This window comes from Rhamphochromis longiceps, linkage group LG12 (assembly GCF_057381845.1).
Source record: "Rhamphochromis longiceps isolate RC_006_pf linkage group LG12, R_longiceps_female_GT1.1, whole genome shotgun sequence".
NCBI classification, from domain to species: domain Eukaryota; kingdom Metazoa; phylum Chordata; class Actinopteri; order Cichliformes; family Cichlidae; genus Rhamphochromis; species Rhamphochromis longiceps.
The window spans coordinates 24,645,713-24,664,454 of NC_140568.1; the positions used below are offsets into that span (position 1 = coordinate 24,645,713).

The following is an 18,742-nucleotide window of genomic DNA, read 5'->3' on the forward strand; positions in this document are numbered from 1 at the left end:
TCACATACACTACTTCCATTTCTGCAGAACTACAAAACTACCCCTGACACTGCAATTCAAACACAGGCATTTAAAAAGGGAAAGAGTTAAGAAATGTAAAAGGATAAAAATCTCATGTGCACTTCTAACAGCCACTGAGAAAAATTGCTTTAAACCCAATGTAAGGGCCTACCGCCATTGAACCATTTCAATAAAATGTATCAGTGAATGAAAATCCTCTCGAGATGAAGAATATAGTGGAATTTGGGAATTTATCCGAGTTCAATAGGAATTAAAACTAAACCGATTTTTTTTTCCATGAAGTTATTTGCTTCAAATACTGATATTAAAAAGTTTTAGATTTCTATGAGCCTCTTTGATCCATATGTTTTGTTTTTTTTTCAAAATCCGCTTTCATTTTCTGCTTAGAAATCATGAATGTTACATTAATGACCTTTTATATAAAGAGAAAGGGAAAAACATGGGATGCTGCTTAAATAATACATGTAACACAATGATAATGTTTCCAAGGGGCAGTGTAAAATGTTCACGTGTTCATAAATGTACATGTGCATTTTGTATTTCTATGATTAAGTCTGCAATCATCTGAATTCACTCTTGCCCGTAGCCCATATAGCCTGTGTAAATCTCAGAGAATGTATGTTCACACACTGATTTGCATAATAGCACATGATTTTGACAGGCAGGATGAGAAAGAGGGACCCCTTGACATTTTTATAATGGCACTTTACAGGGCAGACAAGGTTGGGGGTAGGGTGGAATATGAGAGGCAGCACTAGTGGAACACAATATAGGCACCTCGAGTGTAGCTGGCACTCCTGAAGCTGGACAGTGACCTATGGAACGTGTGAACGTTTTGTTAATCAGAACGGTACGTCTCACTTGAAAATTGCGAGAAAAAAAACAAACCAAAAACATAAAGGGTATTTTTTTTTAAAATTAAAGCAAATTTCACGTGTTTTCGTTTTGCTGTTTAATCCAAAGAAAAACTTTTCTCTTTTTTTTCTGCTGAGCATGTAGAAACAGGCTGTTTAAAATTGCGCGCGAGCTGACTGATGAAGGAAAAGTAGCTCATAATTCGTTAGTGTATCACCTCCGCACTGGGTTACATCTCCGGAGATATTAGTTTTGATGCCCTGGAAAATAATTCTAATTCTTCACAGATGAGAATTTCACATTTCAGGCAAAATAAGCAAGTCTCTCAGAGGCTCTAACCTCGAAACGTTTAAGACTGAACCTAATTCGTCTGTGCTCTGATTGTGGAAATGATATAGTTCATACGTGTTGAATAAAGAATTTTACAAGAAACCTCAGCACATGCATTTACCACCATGATTGCATCAGTTTGCGTCAAACTGAGTCCCTTGTCGATACCAGCGACATTGATCGAGTTCCCAATCACAGAATGGGGGCATGTATGGCCGATACTGTGGTCTGTGGGAGAGGCCACCAGCAAATTAAAAGGTCACAGACTTTGATGGCTTTCTCTTTGTCCTTGACACACGCCCCTACGTCTTGTCTGGGTGACACGTGCAACAATGCAGTTTCTTTTAGTCGTTCCCAAACAAGCTCAGACAATGCTGCGGCCTAAGGCCATATGCTTTGCCTGTGGCCATCCACAAGTTCCCCCACCCACCCACCCAGCCCCAGCTATTCATCCGTGGGAACGTGGGGTATAGACAGAAAGGGTTGTCTGGAATGAGACCCTTCACACATCTCCAAAGATAATTATTAGTCATATAGTCTGAGACTTGGCAGACACAAAAGCGCCGATCAACAGAAGCCAGTGTGATGTAGCCAGCCACGAGAAAGTAAATCAGACAGGATTGTTTCCACAGTAGTGATGGAGACAGCAGATGGCAGCTGAAGAAGAATCTGTAGTTTAATAGATAAAACTACTCTAATGTATTAATTACAGGCTGTTATCTGATTCCATTGTGTGTGCTTTCAATTAAAATTTGAAACGATCTTTTAACAGAGCAGTAAGATGATGTTGCTGGCAGACTCGCGTCTTGATTTCACATAATACCCAACAAATTATCTCCATCCTGTTTCTAGATGCATCTGCTTTATTCTGCACTCTTGAGCCCCTATTTTTAAACCTGGTCGCACATCCGTCTCACTCCACGATTCGAATCCCACTCATCCCAACAAGCATGCACACTCTCACACGTACACAGACACCTCATTAAAATGCATAAAACCCGTACATGAACACACACACACAGCCCTGGCACATGCATTAATTAGCACACTGGTAACAAGCTAGCCTCTCCATTCACACCCTGAGCCTCTTTCATTAGCATGACAGTTGCTAGCAGCGTTCAGGGGCCCCCAGGCTGCAAGGTTCTCTCCTCTGGGCCCCTGATTAAAGGGTGAACTCCTAGGACGCAAAGCTCCCGATTCCTTTCATCATCGCACCCATGCAGAGTCTCTTGGATGATCCCGAGACCGCAAACTGTCAAGTGTACCTGTTTCTATGGGTCCGTCCCCCTTTTCCATCTCTTTCTCCTACATCTTTCCGTCCTGCATCGTTCCTCATCTCACTCACTCAGACCCACTACAGTGTACTTTCTTCCATCTTGGTCTAATTGTCACCTCACCTCCTATGTCTCTACAGACCCTTATGGGCTTCTAATATATGTATGCAAAAGGGGGAGGCCTGGCTGGTGTCAGTCTTCTCTTTGCACATTGATGCAGATCACAGGGGCATATTATTTCAGATTGGCTCTTGGATTCACAATGGCAGCCCAGGTGACCCAGAGAAGAGTGCTCATTCTACGAAGGCTTATCCTTATTTCTCACTCCTATAGAACCACCTTTCCCCTTCACAGTGGTGAGAGATCCGGACAGCCTTACACCTGACATACAAGGTGGCTATCATCTCCAGGCCTTGCCCATCAGGGTCTCCCTCATCCAGTCTGGATTTCAAGGCAAAACGTCTCATTAGCCGTGGTCCTTGAAAGAAGGGCACTCAATTTCAAATTCAGTTACACATTCCCTTTGAATGGAACTGGAAGGCAAAGAAGAAGAGAGGGAGAGGGGATGGAGAGAAAGAAGGCTTGGGAGACAGTCTCAGTCGAAGGCTGAGGCCTTGGACCCAGAGGGAGGGAGTGCAGAGAGGGGAATAAGGTCTGCTGAGGCAGCCATAATTTCACGCCATCATTACCTCTATGGGCTGGAGAGTTATGCTAATGCTATTTCAGAGAAGTAGTGCTGGACAAAACGGGTTTAGAGGGTCAAAAGGAGCTGTGTAGTTGCCTGTACCTGGTTTTCAGTTGGTTAAGCTAGTATTGCATGTGGGGGGCTGTTTTGTTTGTTTGTTTTTTAGAGGTCCACTCTGACTAATTTATAGTCTGGGTTTTTTCTTTTTTTGGCCTTTGCCAGATTAAAAGGAAAAGTTTGCCATGGGAGACAACACTCCCCAATCACTCATGTCTTAAATAGACAATGACTGTGCTAAATAAGACACGGTACTCTATTTAAGCTTACCACTAACATCCATTTCATCCGCTCATGTCACTACACTTCTCAGACAAGTCAAAACTCCATCAGAGCTTCACACCATCCTAGACAGAGGTGAAAATCAGATTTGGCCCCATCCTCTTCCCATGAAGAGCCGAGAGCACAGGTGAACGTCTTGCCAGGATTGCTCTCGGCCGAGCGGTCTAAGATTCAAGATTTGGACCCCACAAAGCTCCACGATAGCCTCCTGGAGTTCAAGAAGGCTGGTCGGAGCGCCGCGCAGCAACCGCGTACACCCACTATCAGTCACTAATGATGGTTGCATGGCAGAGGTTACATGCAGCAGGGGGGCAAGCAGACTTTCCTCCTAACAAGGAACAGTCACAGAGAGAGACAGGTCAGAGTTTGCGAGGGCTGTGCAGATAAGATAACACATCGCGCGCAGATGAAGAAAATGTCACGGCCGGCCTCTTCTGCCAGAGCAGAGCGAATAATTAGGATCGGTTGATGTTATTAAAAATACACAGGGGTTCTGATATCCCGCAACACTCAACAAGACGCAGCAGCACAGAGGGTGCAGCACAATAATGTGGGAATCAATTAGCGCTGACCTTTCAGCACGTTCTCATTCTGACCTATCGATCATGACACCTCTTGATCCTTCTTTTCACCGCGTTCTGATGCAACCGCAGACATCAGAGATGAGATCAGTGACACAGGGTCGCACCATAGTGAGACAGAAGGTGGCGGATGGATAGTTATCACGAGGACCACCTGTCACTCCTCCAGCCTTCCTTCGTGAACGTCATCACTGACAAGCGCCACAGGAGGTCAGGCCGTGATAAAGCTGAACCTGTTAGTTAAGGGTAATGACACAGGAACTTTAGATTTAGCCTTTAACAGGTTTCAGAGCAAATACTAAAAGCTATTTTGACATTGTAAACAGGGGAAGTTCTTCTGTCTGCACCAGGGGTGTCAAACATAAGGCCCAGGGGCTAGAAGGAGCCTGACAAAGATTCCAGTCCAGCCTGTTGAAAAGATTTGGAAAACATGAAGGAGGGCCTAAATTTCTTAACTCTATTGTTATAAGTTTAACAGCTTTTCCTGCTGATAAAGATCTTGCCCATATCTATTCATACTACATACTTAAAATGTGTTTTACAGTTGTTATGACCCAGTGATGTGTTTGTTGGTGTTGTGCCTCCCACCGGAGGATGGTGGCGGTATTTTCCCTTTTTTCTCTCCTAGGAGGTGGACACCTGGGCGTGGCTGCTAGGTATCTGGGTGGAGTCTCTACACACCTTCCGACTGGATAATTGATGGACCACCTCCAGTACTTAACGTCCGGATGACAGTCACCTGGGAGTGCTGTTTGGAACCCCGTTGACTCGGTCACAGAGTTGTGGGTTGTGTCATTGTAGTGCAGGCTGGAGTATTCACGTGTACCTCTAGCCTTGCCATGTAAATAATTGTAAATAAGTTAACCAGTGGCGGTCACTTTTTTGTTCCTTTGCTGTATAACTTTCACTGTCGCAGCCTAGTAGGCGTGAGAAGCCGTTTTCTTTTGTTGAACAAGTTTTCTCCTGTTTTTCGTTAGATAGTTAGGTAAGTGACTTGTCTTTTGTTTGGGCTTCTTTTTATTTTGGTGTAGGGAAGACTAGGGATTGTTTTATAGGGAGTTTTGTTTATTGTTTTGGCATTGCTCACTGCTGATGAAAATAAATGGCTGCTTAAATACTTAAAAAAGGTGTCGTTGTTGGGGTTTGTGTGTGGGTGGGAAGTGAGTGGGGCAAACTATTTGTTACGTTTATTTACTTGCCGGGACCAGAACGTAACATATTGGGGGCTCGTCTCTTTTGTGTTCTTTTTGTGGCTTGTTTTCTTGGTTGGCGGTTTTTTCTTGTGTGGGGGGGTGTGTGTGTTAGGATGGAGTTTAAGTTGGAGGACTTCACTCTGAGCCCGTCTGCGGAGAAGTTGGACAGGTGTAAAAAGGCTGACCTCTTGCTTGTTGCTGAATTCTTTGATGTGACTGTGCCGTTGACTGCGAAGAAGAAAGAGCTTAGGGAGCTCCTGTGTGTCCAGTTGACGGACAGGGGGTTGTTTGGTGAGCCGGGTCCTGCAGGGGGGGTTGAGCTGGGGGCTGTTGCTGGTGTTTCTGCCCCACTGAAAAATCTCCCTTTTCCGCCTAGCCCTTCTGTGGAGGAGCTGCAGTTAACGCTGCGCATTAAGGAGGTGGAGCTAAAGAAACAGCAGTTGGAGGTGGACGCTATGCACTTGAGGATCAGGGCTCTGGAGGTAGAGAGGGGAGCCTCTGTGTCTGCCAGCCCTCCTGTACCTCGGTTAGCCCCGCAGTCACCATCCCCGCAGGTACCCTCTCCGGAGTCATCATCCCCGCAGGTACCCTCCCCGGAGTCATCATCCCCGCAGTCGCCATCTCCGCAGCCACCGGCCCCGATGCCAGGTGGTGGCTTTGATGTGAGTAAACACATCAAAATGGTGCCGGCGTTTCGGGAAACTGAGGTGGATTCGTATTTCACAGTGTTTGAACGTATCGCAGGTGCGCTGCACTGGCCAAAGGATGTGTGGTCTCTTTTACTCCAATGTAGATTGGTGGGGAAAGCTCAAGAGGTATGCACCGCTCTTTCTCTGGAGGACAGTTTTGACTATGATATGGTGAAGGCTGCTGTCCTACGCGCTTACGAGCTTGTGCCAGAGGCTTACAGGCAGAGATTTAGGGATGGGAAAAAATCCGCCAACCAGACCTATGTGGAGTTTGCCAGAGAAAAGAAAACTCTGTTTGATAAGTGGTGTCATGCTACAGAAGTAAAAACCTTGGAAGACCTGCGTGAGTTGGTGACGTTAGAAGAGTTTAAAAATCAACTACCAGACACTGTGGTAACCTACTTAAACGAACAGAAGGTTACGACTCTCGCCGCTGCTGCTATACGGGCTGATGAGTTTGTGTTGACACACAAAGTGGTGTTTTCGGTTCCTGCTCACAGTTTTCCGTCTTCCAGTAGCCCGCCCAGATGGTCTCCAAGGGGCACCCGCCGTGCCATCCCCTCATCCATTGAGAACCGCGTGTGTTTTTTTTGCCATGAGCAGGGACACCTTATTGCGGTTTGCCCTGCTCTGAAGAGAAAAGAAATGACCAGGCAGGGTACATCTCCTTCCCCAATAAACCTTCTACAGACAAACTCTCCTACTTGGGGGGAGGTGATGGCCCCCGAAAATGATAAAGTAGATAAGGAGTTTAAGCCGTTTGTGTCAAACGGCTTTGTTTCCTTGATAGGAGAAGATCGGCGGACTCCTGTCAGTATTTTGCGAGACACTGGTGCGAAACAGTCGCTCATTCGTGAGGGGGTCTTACCGTTTTCAGCTCAATCCTGTTGTGGGGCGGATGTGTTAGCCTGGGGAGTTAGGATGTGTGTAATACGGGTTCCTTTACACTTGGTGCAGCTTTCGTCTCAGTTTTTGTCTGGTGAGGTTAAGCTTGGGGTGCGGCCCCAGTTACCGGTTGCGGGTATTGACATCATCTTGGGAAACGATCTAGCTGGCGGCACAGTTTTTCCGTCGCCAGAAGTAGTCGATATACCACTTACAGATAACAGTGGTTTCGATCGTGCCACATCAAAGGCTGTTCAAACCGTCAGTGTAAAGACATTTAGGCAGAGGAGAGGTGCGAGTGGATCCCAGCAACAGCAGCAGCAAAATGCTGAAACCAGGCCACCTGCTAGAAAAAGACAAGGACCTCGACGGCATAGGGACCGCAGAAGAGGCCAGCTGATGGTGGCTAATGCTCCATCTCCCACCCTTAAATTTGACACAGACTTTGATTTTGATTCCTCCAACGCGCAATTCATTAAGGAGGCGCTTGAGAAGAAGTTACAGGAGGGGCTGAATCTAAAGGATGGGAATTCTGAGGGAAGGGAAAAGGAGGGGTTGCAGCTGAGTTCAGGGGAGGATCATTTTGGTCCAAAGTGCTACTATGACAAAGCAAAGTTTTTCTTTGACAACATCTCATCTGATAATGGGCTCAGACTGACGTGGGCAGAGGAGCGAAAGCGCAATCTGGAGACTTTTGGTGTCCCTGGGCGGTTCCTGAGGGGCCAAGGATTCAGAGGTGGACGCCAGTGTTTTGGGGGCGGGTGCAGTGCTCGTGCAGGAGGATGAAAATGGCATTGACCACCCAGTCTGTTTCTTTTCTAGAACATTTCTAAAACAGCAACCAGCGCCTCATGCGTTGGTCCTTACTCCTACAGGATTTCAACATTGAGATCCAATATATAAGAGCTTAGAGAATGTTATGGCTGATGCCCTCTCTAGGTCGTAAATCAAACATCTTTGTGTGGGGTTGGATGTTTGATTTTTTTTGGGTGGGGGAAACTGTTATGACCCAGTGATGTGTTTGTTGGTGTTGTGCCTCCCACCGGAGGATGGTGGCGGTATTTTCCCTTTTTTCTCTCCTAGGAGGTGGACACCTGGGCGTGGCTGCTAGGTATCTGGGTGGAGTCTCTACACACCTTCCGACTGGATAATTGATGGACCACCTCCAGTACTTAACGTCCGGATGACAGTCACCTGGGAGTGCTGTTTGGAACCCCGTTGACTCGGTCACAGAGTTGTGGGTTGTGTCATTGTAGTGCAGGCTGGAGTATTCACGTGTACCTCTAGCCTTGCCATGTAAATAATTGTAAATAAGTTAACCAGTGGCGGTCACTTTTTTGTTCCTTTGCTGTATAACTTTCACTGTCGCAGCCTAGTAGGCGTGAGAAGCCGTTTTCTTTTGTTGAACAAGTTTTCTCCTGTTTTTCGTTAGATAGTTAGGTAAGTGACTTGTCTTTTGTTTGGGCTTCTTTTTATTTTGGTGTAGGGAAGACTAGGGATTGTTTTATAGGGAGTTTTGTTTATTGTTTTGGCATTGCTCACTGCTGATGAAAATAAATGGCTGCTTAAATACTTAAAAAAGGTGTCGTTGTTGGGGTTTGTGTGTGGGTGGGAAGTGAGTGGGGCAAACTATTTGTTACGTTTATTTACTTGCCGGGACCAGAACGTAACACAGTCTACTATAGAAATTTCAGTTTTAACAAAAGGAAAAAAAAACTTTATGCTTTATAAATATGGGACAAAGTGCACCAAAACATGTTCTGTAATTTTACACATTTATCATGTAGAAAAACTGAAATGTGCTGTAAATGTGGAGTTTCACTCATTTGGCCCACTTAGATCAAAGTGGGCTTTATGTTTGACATCTGAGGTCGACACCATCAGCTACACCTGGATAATTACACAAGCATGACTATTATTAAAGTATTTGTTAAATTACATAATTCAGGAATAATAATACGGAATTTATATTAAAAATAATAATAATGTGTTACAGATCAAGACCAGTGTTTCAGTACAGTGTGCCCATGTTCTAACATTTACGGCTCTAACTGCTTTTTGTCACTTTTAAAAGTTGGAGACACACTAGTACCCAGCAGCCGAGCGCACATCAAAAATCTGTTTCTGCTTTGTTAAGAATACAGCGGAACTTTGGACAATCTCCCTTGCTGATTATTTTAAGTGATGCATTTTCATGCACATACCGAACAAAGCTTTTCATGTTGGGCCGAAGTCATTTGTCACTTGCGGGGCCTGGATTGAGCGCCGAGGACGTCTGCGTGACATTTGGCTTCTCTATCAGTATGTTTTACCCACTGTATTTCTCCGCTTTTGCACAACCGACTGCCAATCAAGATAAGGCTATACATTAAGTAGATGATTTGATTTTCAGGCAGAAGAGTGCTCTTCACCTCCGGATACTGATACAAATTTGTGGAAGTGTGTATACTTTAACATAATGGCTGTCAAAAGTCAATTTCTCCCTCCTTAAGCCATCTCTCATTGCCGCAAATCGAACTGTGCCACACAGACAGAAATAGAGAGAGAGAGAGAGTGAAGAAGAAAGTGTGTCGGTGCTGCAACAGCTGCTGTCTGTTAGCAGTACGGGAGGGTGAGCACTTTTGCCCTACGGCACACTGCAGGGGCTAAAACGTTCCTCCACATCTACGCAGGCAGCTAAGAGACTGGAGGCATACACGGGATTACATCCTGTGCTATTGCCCTAGGCAGTCACCAGGAGAGGCCCTCACACATACTGCAAAAACGCGCGCACACACAAACACACAAACATGCAACATAGTAGCAGTGAAGTGAAGCCACATAAATGCTCACCAATGTGCACAAATTGCTAAATTGTGTACTTACTGCATATTCTAATTTTTTAAAACACACACACAGGCACACACACATCTATCGTAAGGCGCATCCACATTTTGATTTCTTTTGGTCATCAATGACACTTCATATGAGACTCTTTTCCTGAGGCAGTCTGCAGGTTAATAAATAAAAAAAGGAATTCTCACAGGAAGAAGTGAGTGTGCGACTTTTAAAAGGGTTTTATTTGAGGAACACTTGATACAAAGTTCAGAGACTTACTTAAATATTGTGAAAGCTGTATATCAAGTACCAAATTAGGACTAGTTACTGTATCTGTAATGCAAGAAGAGAAAAAAAAAGTAGTTTCCTCCCTGTGTTGCAGTGCCCAAGGTGACATATCTGCCTCCTTTACAGCTCAGAGACACACCACAAACACACACATACATTCACACACACACACACACCCAGCAGGAGTTTGGTGGTGAACAGATGAAAGTATCTTGCCTGCACTTTTCTTGGCATTGTGCAGGAGGGCCCAGGGGGGTGTTCTCAACTATCTGGTACATATACAACACTCCTCAGACAATCACACACAACCGCGCAGAAGCAGAGTAGTGTGGGCTATATATTGTAAAGAGAAAAAAAAACTTTCACTAAGTACCGAAAGGTCAAATCGGGTAAAAAAATGTGCACTAGTTAGTAACTCGAGCCAGGAGAGAAAACTCATTTCTACATTTTAAACACATACTCATTATGTAAGAAACTGTCCCCAGCGGAGGGAAAGATTAAAATCCAGCGAAAAGATTAAATTCCTTGGCTGTGATTTCAGGTACAGTTCAATATTGCACATCTTTGAAATGAATCCTCATCCTGGTTTAGGTGAGTTTATGCCTCACCTTGCACCTTTTGATGTGTTCTCTTCCACGCTCAAAGAGAGATATAAAAAGAAATGTCAGAAACATTTCTCTTACTCTTTCAACCCTTGTGCCCATTAACAGTTAGTGCTCGGAGTAATTGTGATTTGAATGTAACCCCAAATCTGTTTAATGAGAATAATGATCCATAGAGGGAGCACAGGTAAAGTGCTTTTAACGAGAGGGCCCTTATTTTACCAGACGGAGAGGAGCAGAGAGGAGCGGTGCTGCCATTTCACTTTCAGCTACAAAGCAGCGCTTCAAATTGTGCAGACGAGACTTCATTTGCTCTTATCTGAGAGTGTATAGGTCCTCCAGAGTGAGAGTGCACGGAGTGAAAATGTGAGGGGATGGTGGGTGAAGATGTATAGAGCGCACAGCACCACGGAGAGATGTGAAAACTCAAATTAGCTGAATATGAGAAACGGAGGAAGTTGTTAGACATTGCAGCTGCACGCTCAGGAGCGCCGGCTCCACAGTTATGTCCTTCTCCAGACAAACCTCGAAAGATATTCTGTCGTGAGGAAACAGCTATGATATTCATTTCACTGGGACTCTATACATAGACTTTACATTAAGGGTGTCAAACATGTGACCCAGTGGCCAGAACTGGCCTACCACCTGGCTTTGTAAGCACGAAAATTGCAGTGAAGCTATTAATAGTTACGATTTTTCAATAAGATACACGATATTCACTGTGAGATGAATATAGATTCACTACATATGTACCAAAATGTATGTAAAGTTAAACACATTTGTAGATCTTGATAAATTGTTTACATAAAAAAAAACAACAACAACAATATAATATATTTGTTTAGTTTATTTGAAGGTTTTATACTTTGTGTAGAGCCACTATGCTCTGTTATGAACATGTAATAAGACATAATATTGAAAAATAAAAATATTTCAGCCTATTTTACACGTGGTTCATTAAATTTGAATGTCTATTTTTAGCTCATTGAATTAAAAGAAAGGTAAGTGATTATGCATTCATTTAAAAGTAAGTTTGATGCACCTGTGTATCATATATCATAACATAATCATTTGAGGGTTCTTAGTATCCCAGTAAATGTGTTTGCATTACTGCAGTGTAGCAGCCATCACCACAAACCAAGTGTTACATCTACTAAATTTTAAAGAACAAAAATATACATTACATACATTACATGAAAATTGTGTCTCCACTACACTTACACACATTTTGCTACTATAACAGAGAAACCGATAAAGCATAACCAAGCATTGTTCTTTTAATTCATCCGCTTCATCCTAGTGTGATGTGTTTATCGTTATAACATTTCAGTGCTTTATATTAAACCTTATACCATATATTTTATATATAAATATATTTATGCTATTTTTATAGTGAAAGCTCCATATATTGAAATGAAACATTTGCCAGCAAACAAAAGTCTGGCTGTTTCTCTATGAGGAGCTCTCAAATCAATATATGTATATAATTACGTGCTTTATCTGATTGTTGGGGTTATCCTTCAATATTGTGTAGTCTTTACCTTACAGGATAAGGAAAGTAAGTACGTACGTAACTAAAACTTTTTAAGACAAGAATCTATTACAAAGTGTTTTACAAGGGTATTAAAAATACATCACACAGAAACACCATAATTCACAAGAACATTATCCAAACGCCTGTCGAAATAGATGTGTTTTCAGCTGTGTGTGTGTGTTTTTTTAAAGAAGCACACTGGTTTTCATGAATTGGTGTTATGAGGGGAAAAACTGGATTGGACTGAATTGCAGTGCCTTTGGATTGATTTTCATGTTGTAATAAAACCAAACAGATGACTTAGCAAACTCGTCATTTAGCAGTCACCCTTGGTAGAATTCCTGGACTTGAGGATCAGGATGCTGAAGACCTCAGTACCTTTGTCAAGCCCTGACAGCTACTACCGTACATAAAAAACAATATCAAATAATGAAAATAATGAAGCCAAACAGATTAATTAGTGAGCCCTAACACTCAGTACAGTTCCTGGAATAGGGGCCTAAAATGTGTAATATTCATTATTTTCTACTGACAGTGCTGGCCTCACCTGGGCTACAATGTGGTATTGGTGTTATTGTGACACTGAGTTGTGCGTCCGAGTGGATGCATGTGTGTATACAGATACGTGCACCAGTGCATCTTTGTGTTTTTCACTTCAGAGGAAAAAAACTCAGAATTATAGCAATATAGTGCAATCTGTGCTTCAGTCATAGCAGATGTAAATATATATATATATATATCTCTGTGTGTGTATATATAGCCCTGTATATTTTAGTCAGTGCCATCCTTGTCTAAATCTCCTGGTCTTCCATTACCCAGGGATAGAAATCCTACTGAGGAACTACAGCCAACTTGAATGCCCTCCCCCTATACAACAAAGCATCTTGGACAAGAGAAATACTGCAGGAAACCTTTGAGGTTGGATTGAATGAATGAAAAAAGAGAAAATGTCACCAATTCCATCTTCGAAGATTTGAGATAGAGGGTCTGACAATGAAGGTACATCAAAGGGAAATGCAGACCCCACAGTCTTCAAAAGCCACCGTGAGCACATGCAGGGTTATTAAATAGATGAATATTGACAGTGGTTTTCCTATTTGAGGTGAACGGCACCTCAGCTATCTCCACAGATCCAACAGGACCAAGGAGATGGCAAGCGCAGCCTGGAGCTCTCCACCTCCTAGCCATTCACAGCAGCCTTAATTGACAGGCGAAACCGTAGAACGGCTCGTCCCCCCACCCCCCACCCTCCCCTTAACCGCACCCCCTCACCCCACCTCCACCCCCCGTGCAGCCAACTTTGCTCACTGGACCAAGCTGCTGCTGCTGAGCCAATCGGAGGATGTTTTGTTTGCTGAACTCCGATACGTCCTTCAGCACTTTGGCCCCAAACAATCCCCTTAAGAATTTAACTGGTGGGCAAACACACAGCACATGGGTAATGAAGGGGGCACCTTGGCTGTCTGTGTGAATATTTACCCTGCCATCAAAGGAGGGGCATGCATATAAATCTCTGCCTGCACTCCCAAGTTCAGGTTCAGGCTTTGGGAGTGCGGGAGGCGAAGCGAGAAAGACGGCTAGTGAATAGTCTTCAGATCTCACAGCCTATGGGATGTGATAGAGCTTTAAACGTATGGAATATGATAGCAAATTAGCTTGGTTTGTAACTCTGCAGGCACACAGAGGTTGTTTAAAATGTCAGATCCATGAATAAATACATCTGAAAATAAAATGGCACCCTCCCACGCATCAGGACTGCTCAACAAGAAATACTGTAGTGCATCCAAAGCAGCCAGGACTTCTTCTTTTTTTTCATATCTAAAGGTTTTGTGGCCTCATCCCGCAATGAAAATGAAACAAAGTTTGGTTTTGAGTTTGCGAGAAGTTGTGACCTTTTCTGCGATGTTCTATTCAGTTGTTTAACACCTGATAAACCAGCGCGATTCCATTGTTCAACACCTGATAAACTCAATTCAAAAGGGGCCAGGAAACAATTCTGCTAAAGAGAGCAGCAAGAAAATAGCTGCAATCAGCCACTAGATTGCAATGTTTTGTCTCCGATTTGGAAGAGTGGAGAGATTCTATCAGGCCAGTTCTTGTGGCTGATATGCTACTGGTAATACGTTCAGCCCAGGTAAACTCACAATGGGATGAATGGACATTTTATTGAAACTTTTATATATAGCATTCAGGAACCGGCATGGTCTGCTGGAGACAAACAAACTGTGCTATTCGCTTTTTCTTCATGTGTAAAAATTCCAATCTTTACCTGTTCTCTTCCTCTCCTCCGTCAACCTTGACCAATATGTATGTGCACCATTAGTCTTTGTTAGGAAGAAAACAATCGTGAATTAAATGGACTAAATGGAGTTGTGATGAACGTAACAAGCAAACGTTGTAGAAACGAGAAGAAATAACAGAACAGAATTTTTTTCCACATTCATAATATTCTCTGGCGATGACCTAAAACAATGTAAAATATCTTTTTTTAAATTTTAGTTTAGTTTTTGTTTATAAAAAACAAAACGGCTGCCATTCTTAACCACGCATTCAAGAGGAAAAAAGGAGGAAGAGACGTGACACCATCCGAGTGACTCTCCCTCAAGATCCTCAGCTGCTCCTACCTTTGCTCTCAGCGCTAGTCATGTGTGTATCCGTGTTATGTAAGGCCATCCTTTCTTATTCTTTTCTCAATGCTGGCAAGCTCTAAAATTCTCACATAAAGAATATTAAAATAATTTAGGATTTGTAGACAATCCCAAACCTTCGATGCTGGTTTCTACCATTGCTGATTCATCATTTTCAAATCTTTACACACTTTTTTCCTGCACTGGCCAAAGCTACGTAAAAGCCCTGTGACATCATTGATCTTCCTTACCCAATAATATAATTAGCCGATAATATAATCAAAAGACAAGAATTTATTGCCGTCATGTAAAATATTCATTGTGATATTCATATATACCTGCTGAGGTGTGGAGTCACCCACACATTTTCTCCCTCTTTCTCTCTCACACACACACACATATGCACACACACGCACAAACAAAGCCCTTTATACAGTCTTCCACACCAACACTCCTCTTGGGGCCAATACTGCAATACTGTGCTCCAAAGCCCTTTAGAGGGGCAGCAAGCCGGAAAATGACCCCATGCTGTCCCCGCTCGTCTCAGCCCCGCCTGGTTACGCCCGTTTCCCAGGGACCCGCTGAAGGTCCAACGCCCCTAGGCCTCCCTCTCACGCCACTCTACCTCCCAGGGCCAAACGTTAATGGTGTGGGGGGGAGGAGGGCTGCTCCATGGACAATGGCTGCCAGGAAACGTGGGAAAGAAATGTCACAAGGCTCTCTGACAACCAAGGTTCGACCCCCTGACCTCAGGGGCTGGTCCCACTGGGCCTCTTTATGTAAACAGAGGGTCTCCAAAGAAAAGAAAACCCTACGCTAATCAGATTCATAACCCGTGTGAGAAAATGTATAGAAGCCAAGGTGTGATGGACTTAAGTCTTAACTGGTGGCTGCTTATTAGTATATTCTTTTCTTGCATCACGTTTGTATTTACAAACTGCTGCTGAACACGTTTATACTTTACTGCAATCACTGGTTCAGTATTGTTTAAATATAACACTGGAAATGCACTGTAGTCTTTAACTGGGGTCACTGGAGTCATTAACAGGCTGAGGACAAAAAAATTTACAAGAGCCTGATGTTTGAACTCCTTGTAAACAGTCCTGGTCATTTAACCTCTGACCTTTCAACAGTGTCTTCTCAATCTAGCCACTGCCTCTCTCCATATGGTCAAAGAAGGTCAAGTGAGGGTATGGTCAGCCGCACTTGCCCTCAAAGATTTTGGTTTGAAAGGGCCGGAGTTACTGGGTGGACACAGGCAGGGTGGTTACTGTGTAATGGTAGGGGACAAATTGCTGTGCAGTGGGGGTTAAGGAGAAAATGAAAAACCCAGACCCCCTTGCAAAGTGTTGCTGGTGAGAATGGTGTTTCTTTGTCGTCGTGCCACAAAGCTCACACCATTTAAATTCTTTTAAGTGCCACTGTTATTGGTTTGCGTAAAACATTTCACATTGCTTCAATTGTTGGGCTTTAAAAATTGTAAAAATTTTAGATTTGCGCTCTCGATTTTTTTTTAACAAGATTGTTAAAATCCCCCCCACCCCACCGTACATTAACATCTTACCAAGTAATTCCTTTAAATGACAGTACCTCTTCAGTCCCCAATAAACTAGTACTTGTGTTTTCTTTTTCACGGGTCACGTAATTATCGTGATGGGCAGTGAGGCAGCTGGTCATCCTATTTACAGACAACGGGCCTAATCTGTTTGCTTAAGACCCTTGACGTGGTTCTATTGGTGACCGCATTGTTGCAGGAGCACATGTGCGGGTAAGACCACTATGGTCACTAGAGGTCAGAGTTCGCAAACCAGACATTATAACCTCATTCCCAGGAGACGCCTGCTGATGAACTCCCAGGCTAGTTAATGGACATCATTGAAAACTTGGGCCTGACACGTTAAGGATAGGTTAGGATTAGGGCTCAAATAAATACCGGCATGGGGTTTAGTGAGGTTAGGTTTAGGATACGTTTCACAATGAAATGGTAATTTTCAGTCAATAATTAGGACCAAAAAAGCAAAACAAATGATATCAAATAGTCAAGTGGTGGTAGCCACAGATGCACTTATATGCATTAGTGCTGTGCGCACCTGTATCATAACAGTAGTTGCACATGTCCATGCTTAATAACAGTCAGATGTACAAGCGACCTTGGTGGACTGTGATGTTACAGTACAAGCAAATACACTGGGTCTTCCTATTTTCAGGAAACATGGGATTTCTTTCCACTGCTACGCCGATGACTCCCAGATTTATTTCCCACTTAAAAAGATAAATGGCTTCTCAGTAGACCCGCTGCTCAGATGCCTTGATGAAATAAGGACTTGGATGGCTTTGAACTTTTTACATTTTAATGAACAGAAAACAGAAGTGATGGTTTTTGGTGGCGCTTCTGAGGCCACTATTATAGATCTTGGTTCACTGGCACAGTATGTTAAACCAGTCATCACTAATCTGGGAGTTAAAATAGAGGCAAATCTTAAACTTGAAAGCCAGGTCAGAGCTGTTGTAAGATCTAGCTTTTTTCATTTGAGGGAATTAGCCAAAATAAAGCCTATCTTATCGAAACAGCATTTTCAGACAGTAATCCATGCCTTTGTTACTTCTAGGCTGGATTATTGTAACGCACTTTATTTTGGGGTTAGTGATGCGTCCATTAGGCGCCTGCAGGTTGTGCAAAATGCTGCAGCACGTCTTTTAACTGGAACAAAAAAGTTTGAGCACATTACCCCTATTTTAATTTCACTCCACTGGCTACCTGTACATTTTAGGATTGTTTTTAAAATTCTCTTATTTGCTTTTAAATCTCTTAATGGCCTGGCCCCCCCCCCTACCTCTCGGAGCTACTACAACCATATACACCTGCCCGTTCCCTTAGGTCCGCCAATCAGCAACTCCTTAAGGTACCGAAAACTAAGTATAAACTTAAAGGTGATCGTGCTTTTGCTGTAGCTGCTCCAAAGTTGTGGAATGATCTGCCCTTGCATGTTAGGCAGGCCTCTTCTCTCTCTGAATTTAAAAGTCTTCTTAAAACATATTTATTCGCTGAAGCCTTTGGCATTGATTAGAGGGGTTGACTCAATTTGTTTTAACATGTTTCAATTTATTGTATCTATTTATTTTATCGTATCTCATTTTTATTTTCTTTACGTATGCTATTAACATGTACAGCACTTTGTGAAACTCTGGTTTTATGTTAAAGTGCTTTAGAAATAAAGTTGGTATGGTATGGTATGGTAACTAAAGCAGTTAAACCAAGGAATCCCCAGTCCAGCACCAGTTAACTCAAAGGACTATGATGGAAAGCAGTGTGGAAGCAATTTGACAAGAGGGCAGTCATTTTCACTGCAGAACTATGAGTGGGAAACAATAATTAACTCTCGTGATAGGGTCTTTAGAGGGACAACCTTTGAGGATTATCTTCTTCCATCAAGGATAGCAAGGCTAACAGTTATGCATGGAAATAAGAGGCCAACATTTCCTGACCACTAGCTACATTCAGAATTAGCATCTTAATATGTGTTTTTTATTCATATGCACATTTTTCACTGTACTTTTTATTTGAATTAGCAATGAGTCGGTTGTGTTATCCATCAAACGCATCTACGAAAACTTCCTGCACTTTCCACCTCACTCCTGCCTTCTTGTCATCTCAGCCATCAGTGTCCGCACCACCACCGTGACAGCATTCAAACTCAGAACCTACGCAGCTTATGAGCATAGATGAGACACTGCATTGTCCCGCAGCTCCTTTTAACCCCCATGATCATAAATCTGCCTGCATGGCCTGTGATCGTTTATGAGCACTTTACATGAAGATCGCTCTCACAAACAACGCCCTTCAGCTAGTAATGAAAGCCAAGGATCAAAGCTGAAGATCAATGTCAGGTCACAGGATTCGTGACAGGGACTGTTTTCATGCATATGATCCCATACGTGATGAGGATCTCCAAGAGATCTTGTTTATATCAGAATGTGAGACACAGCACATTGACACAGGGTGGTTAGAAGTAAAAAAAAAA

The 18,742-nt window shown here is 43.1% G+C and overlaps 1 protein-coding gene across 1 annotated transcript; it reads left to right on the forward strand.

The window, feature by feature from the left end:
- Positions 1-4,625: 4,625 nt before the first annotated feature.
- On the forward strand, positions 4,626-8,518 carry LOC146657305 (uncharacterized). The gene is made up of 2 exons (XM_085425299.1): positions 4,626-5,832; positions 5,863-8,518. Exons 1-2 carry the CDS (start codon positions 5,392-5,394, stop codon positions 7,636-7,638), a joined length of 2,217 nt encoding a protein of 738 aa, XP_085281425.1. The 5' UTR covers positions 4,626-5,391; the 3' UTR covers positions 7,639-8,518.
- Positions 8,519-18,742: the final 10,224 nt, after the last annotated feature.

What these genes read in the sequence shown, in the direction of transcription:
- LOC146657305 (XM_085425299.1), top strand. Translation starts at nt 5,392, where the DNA reads ATGGAGTTTAAGTTGGAGGACTTCACTCTGAGCCCGTCTGCGGAGAAG. An exon ending in CGCAGTCACCATCCCCGCAG is followed by an intron (nt 5,833 to 5,862) that starts GTACCCTCTCCG and finishes TCATCCCCGCAG; the next exon opens with GTACCCTCCCCGGAGTCATC.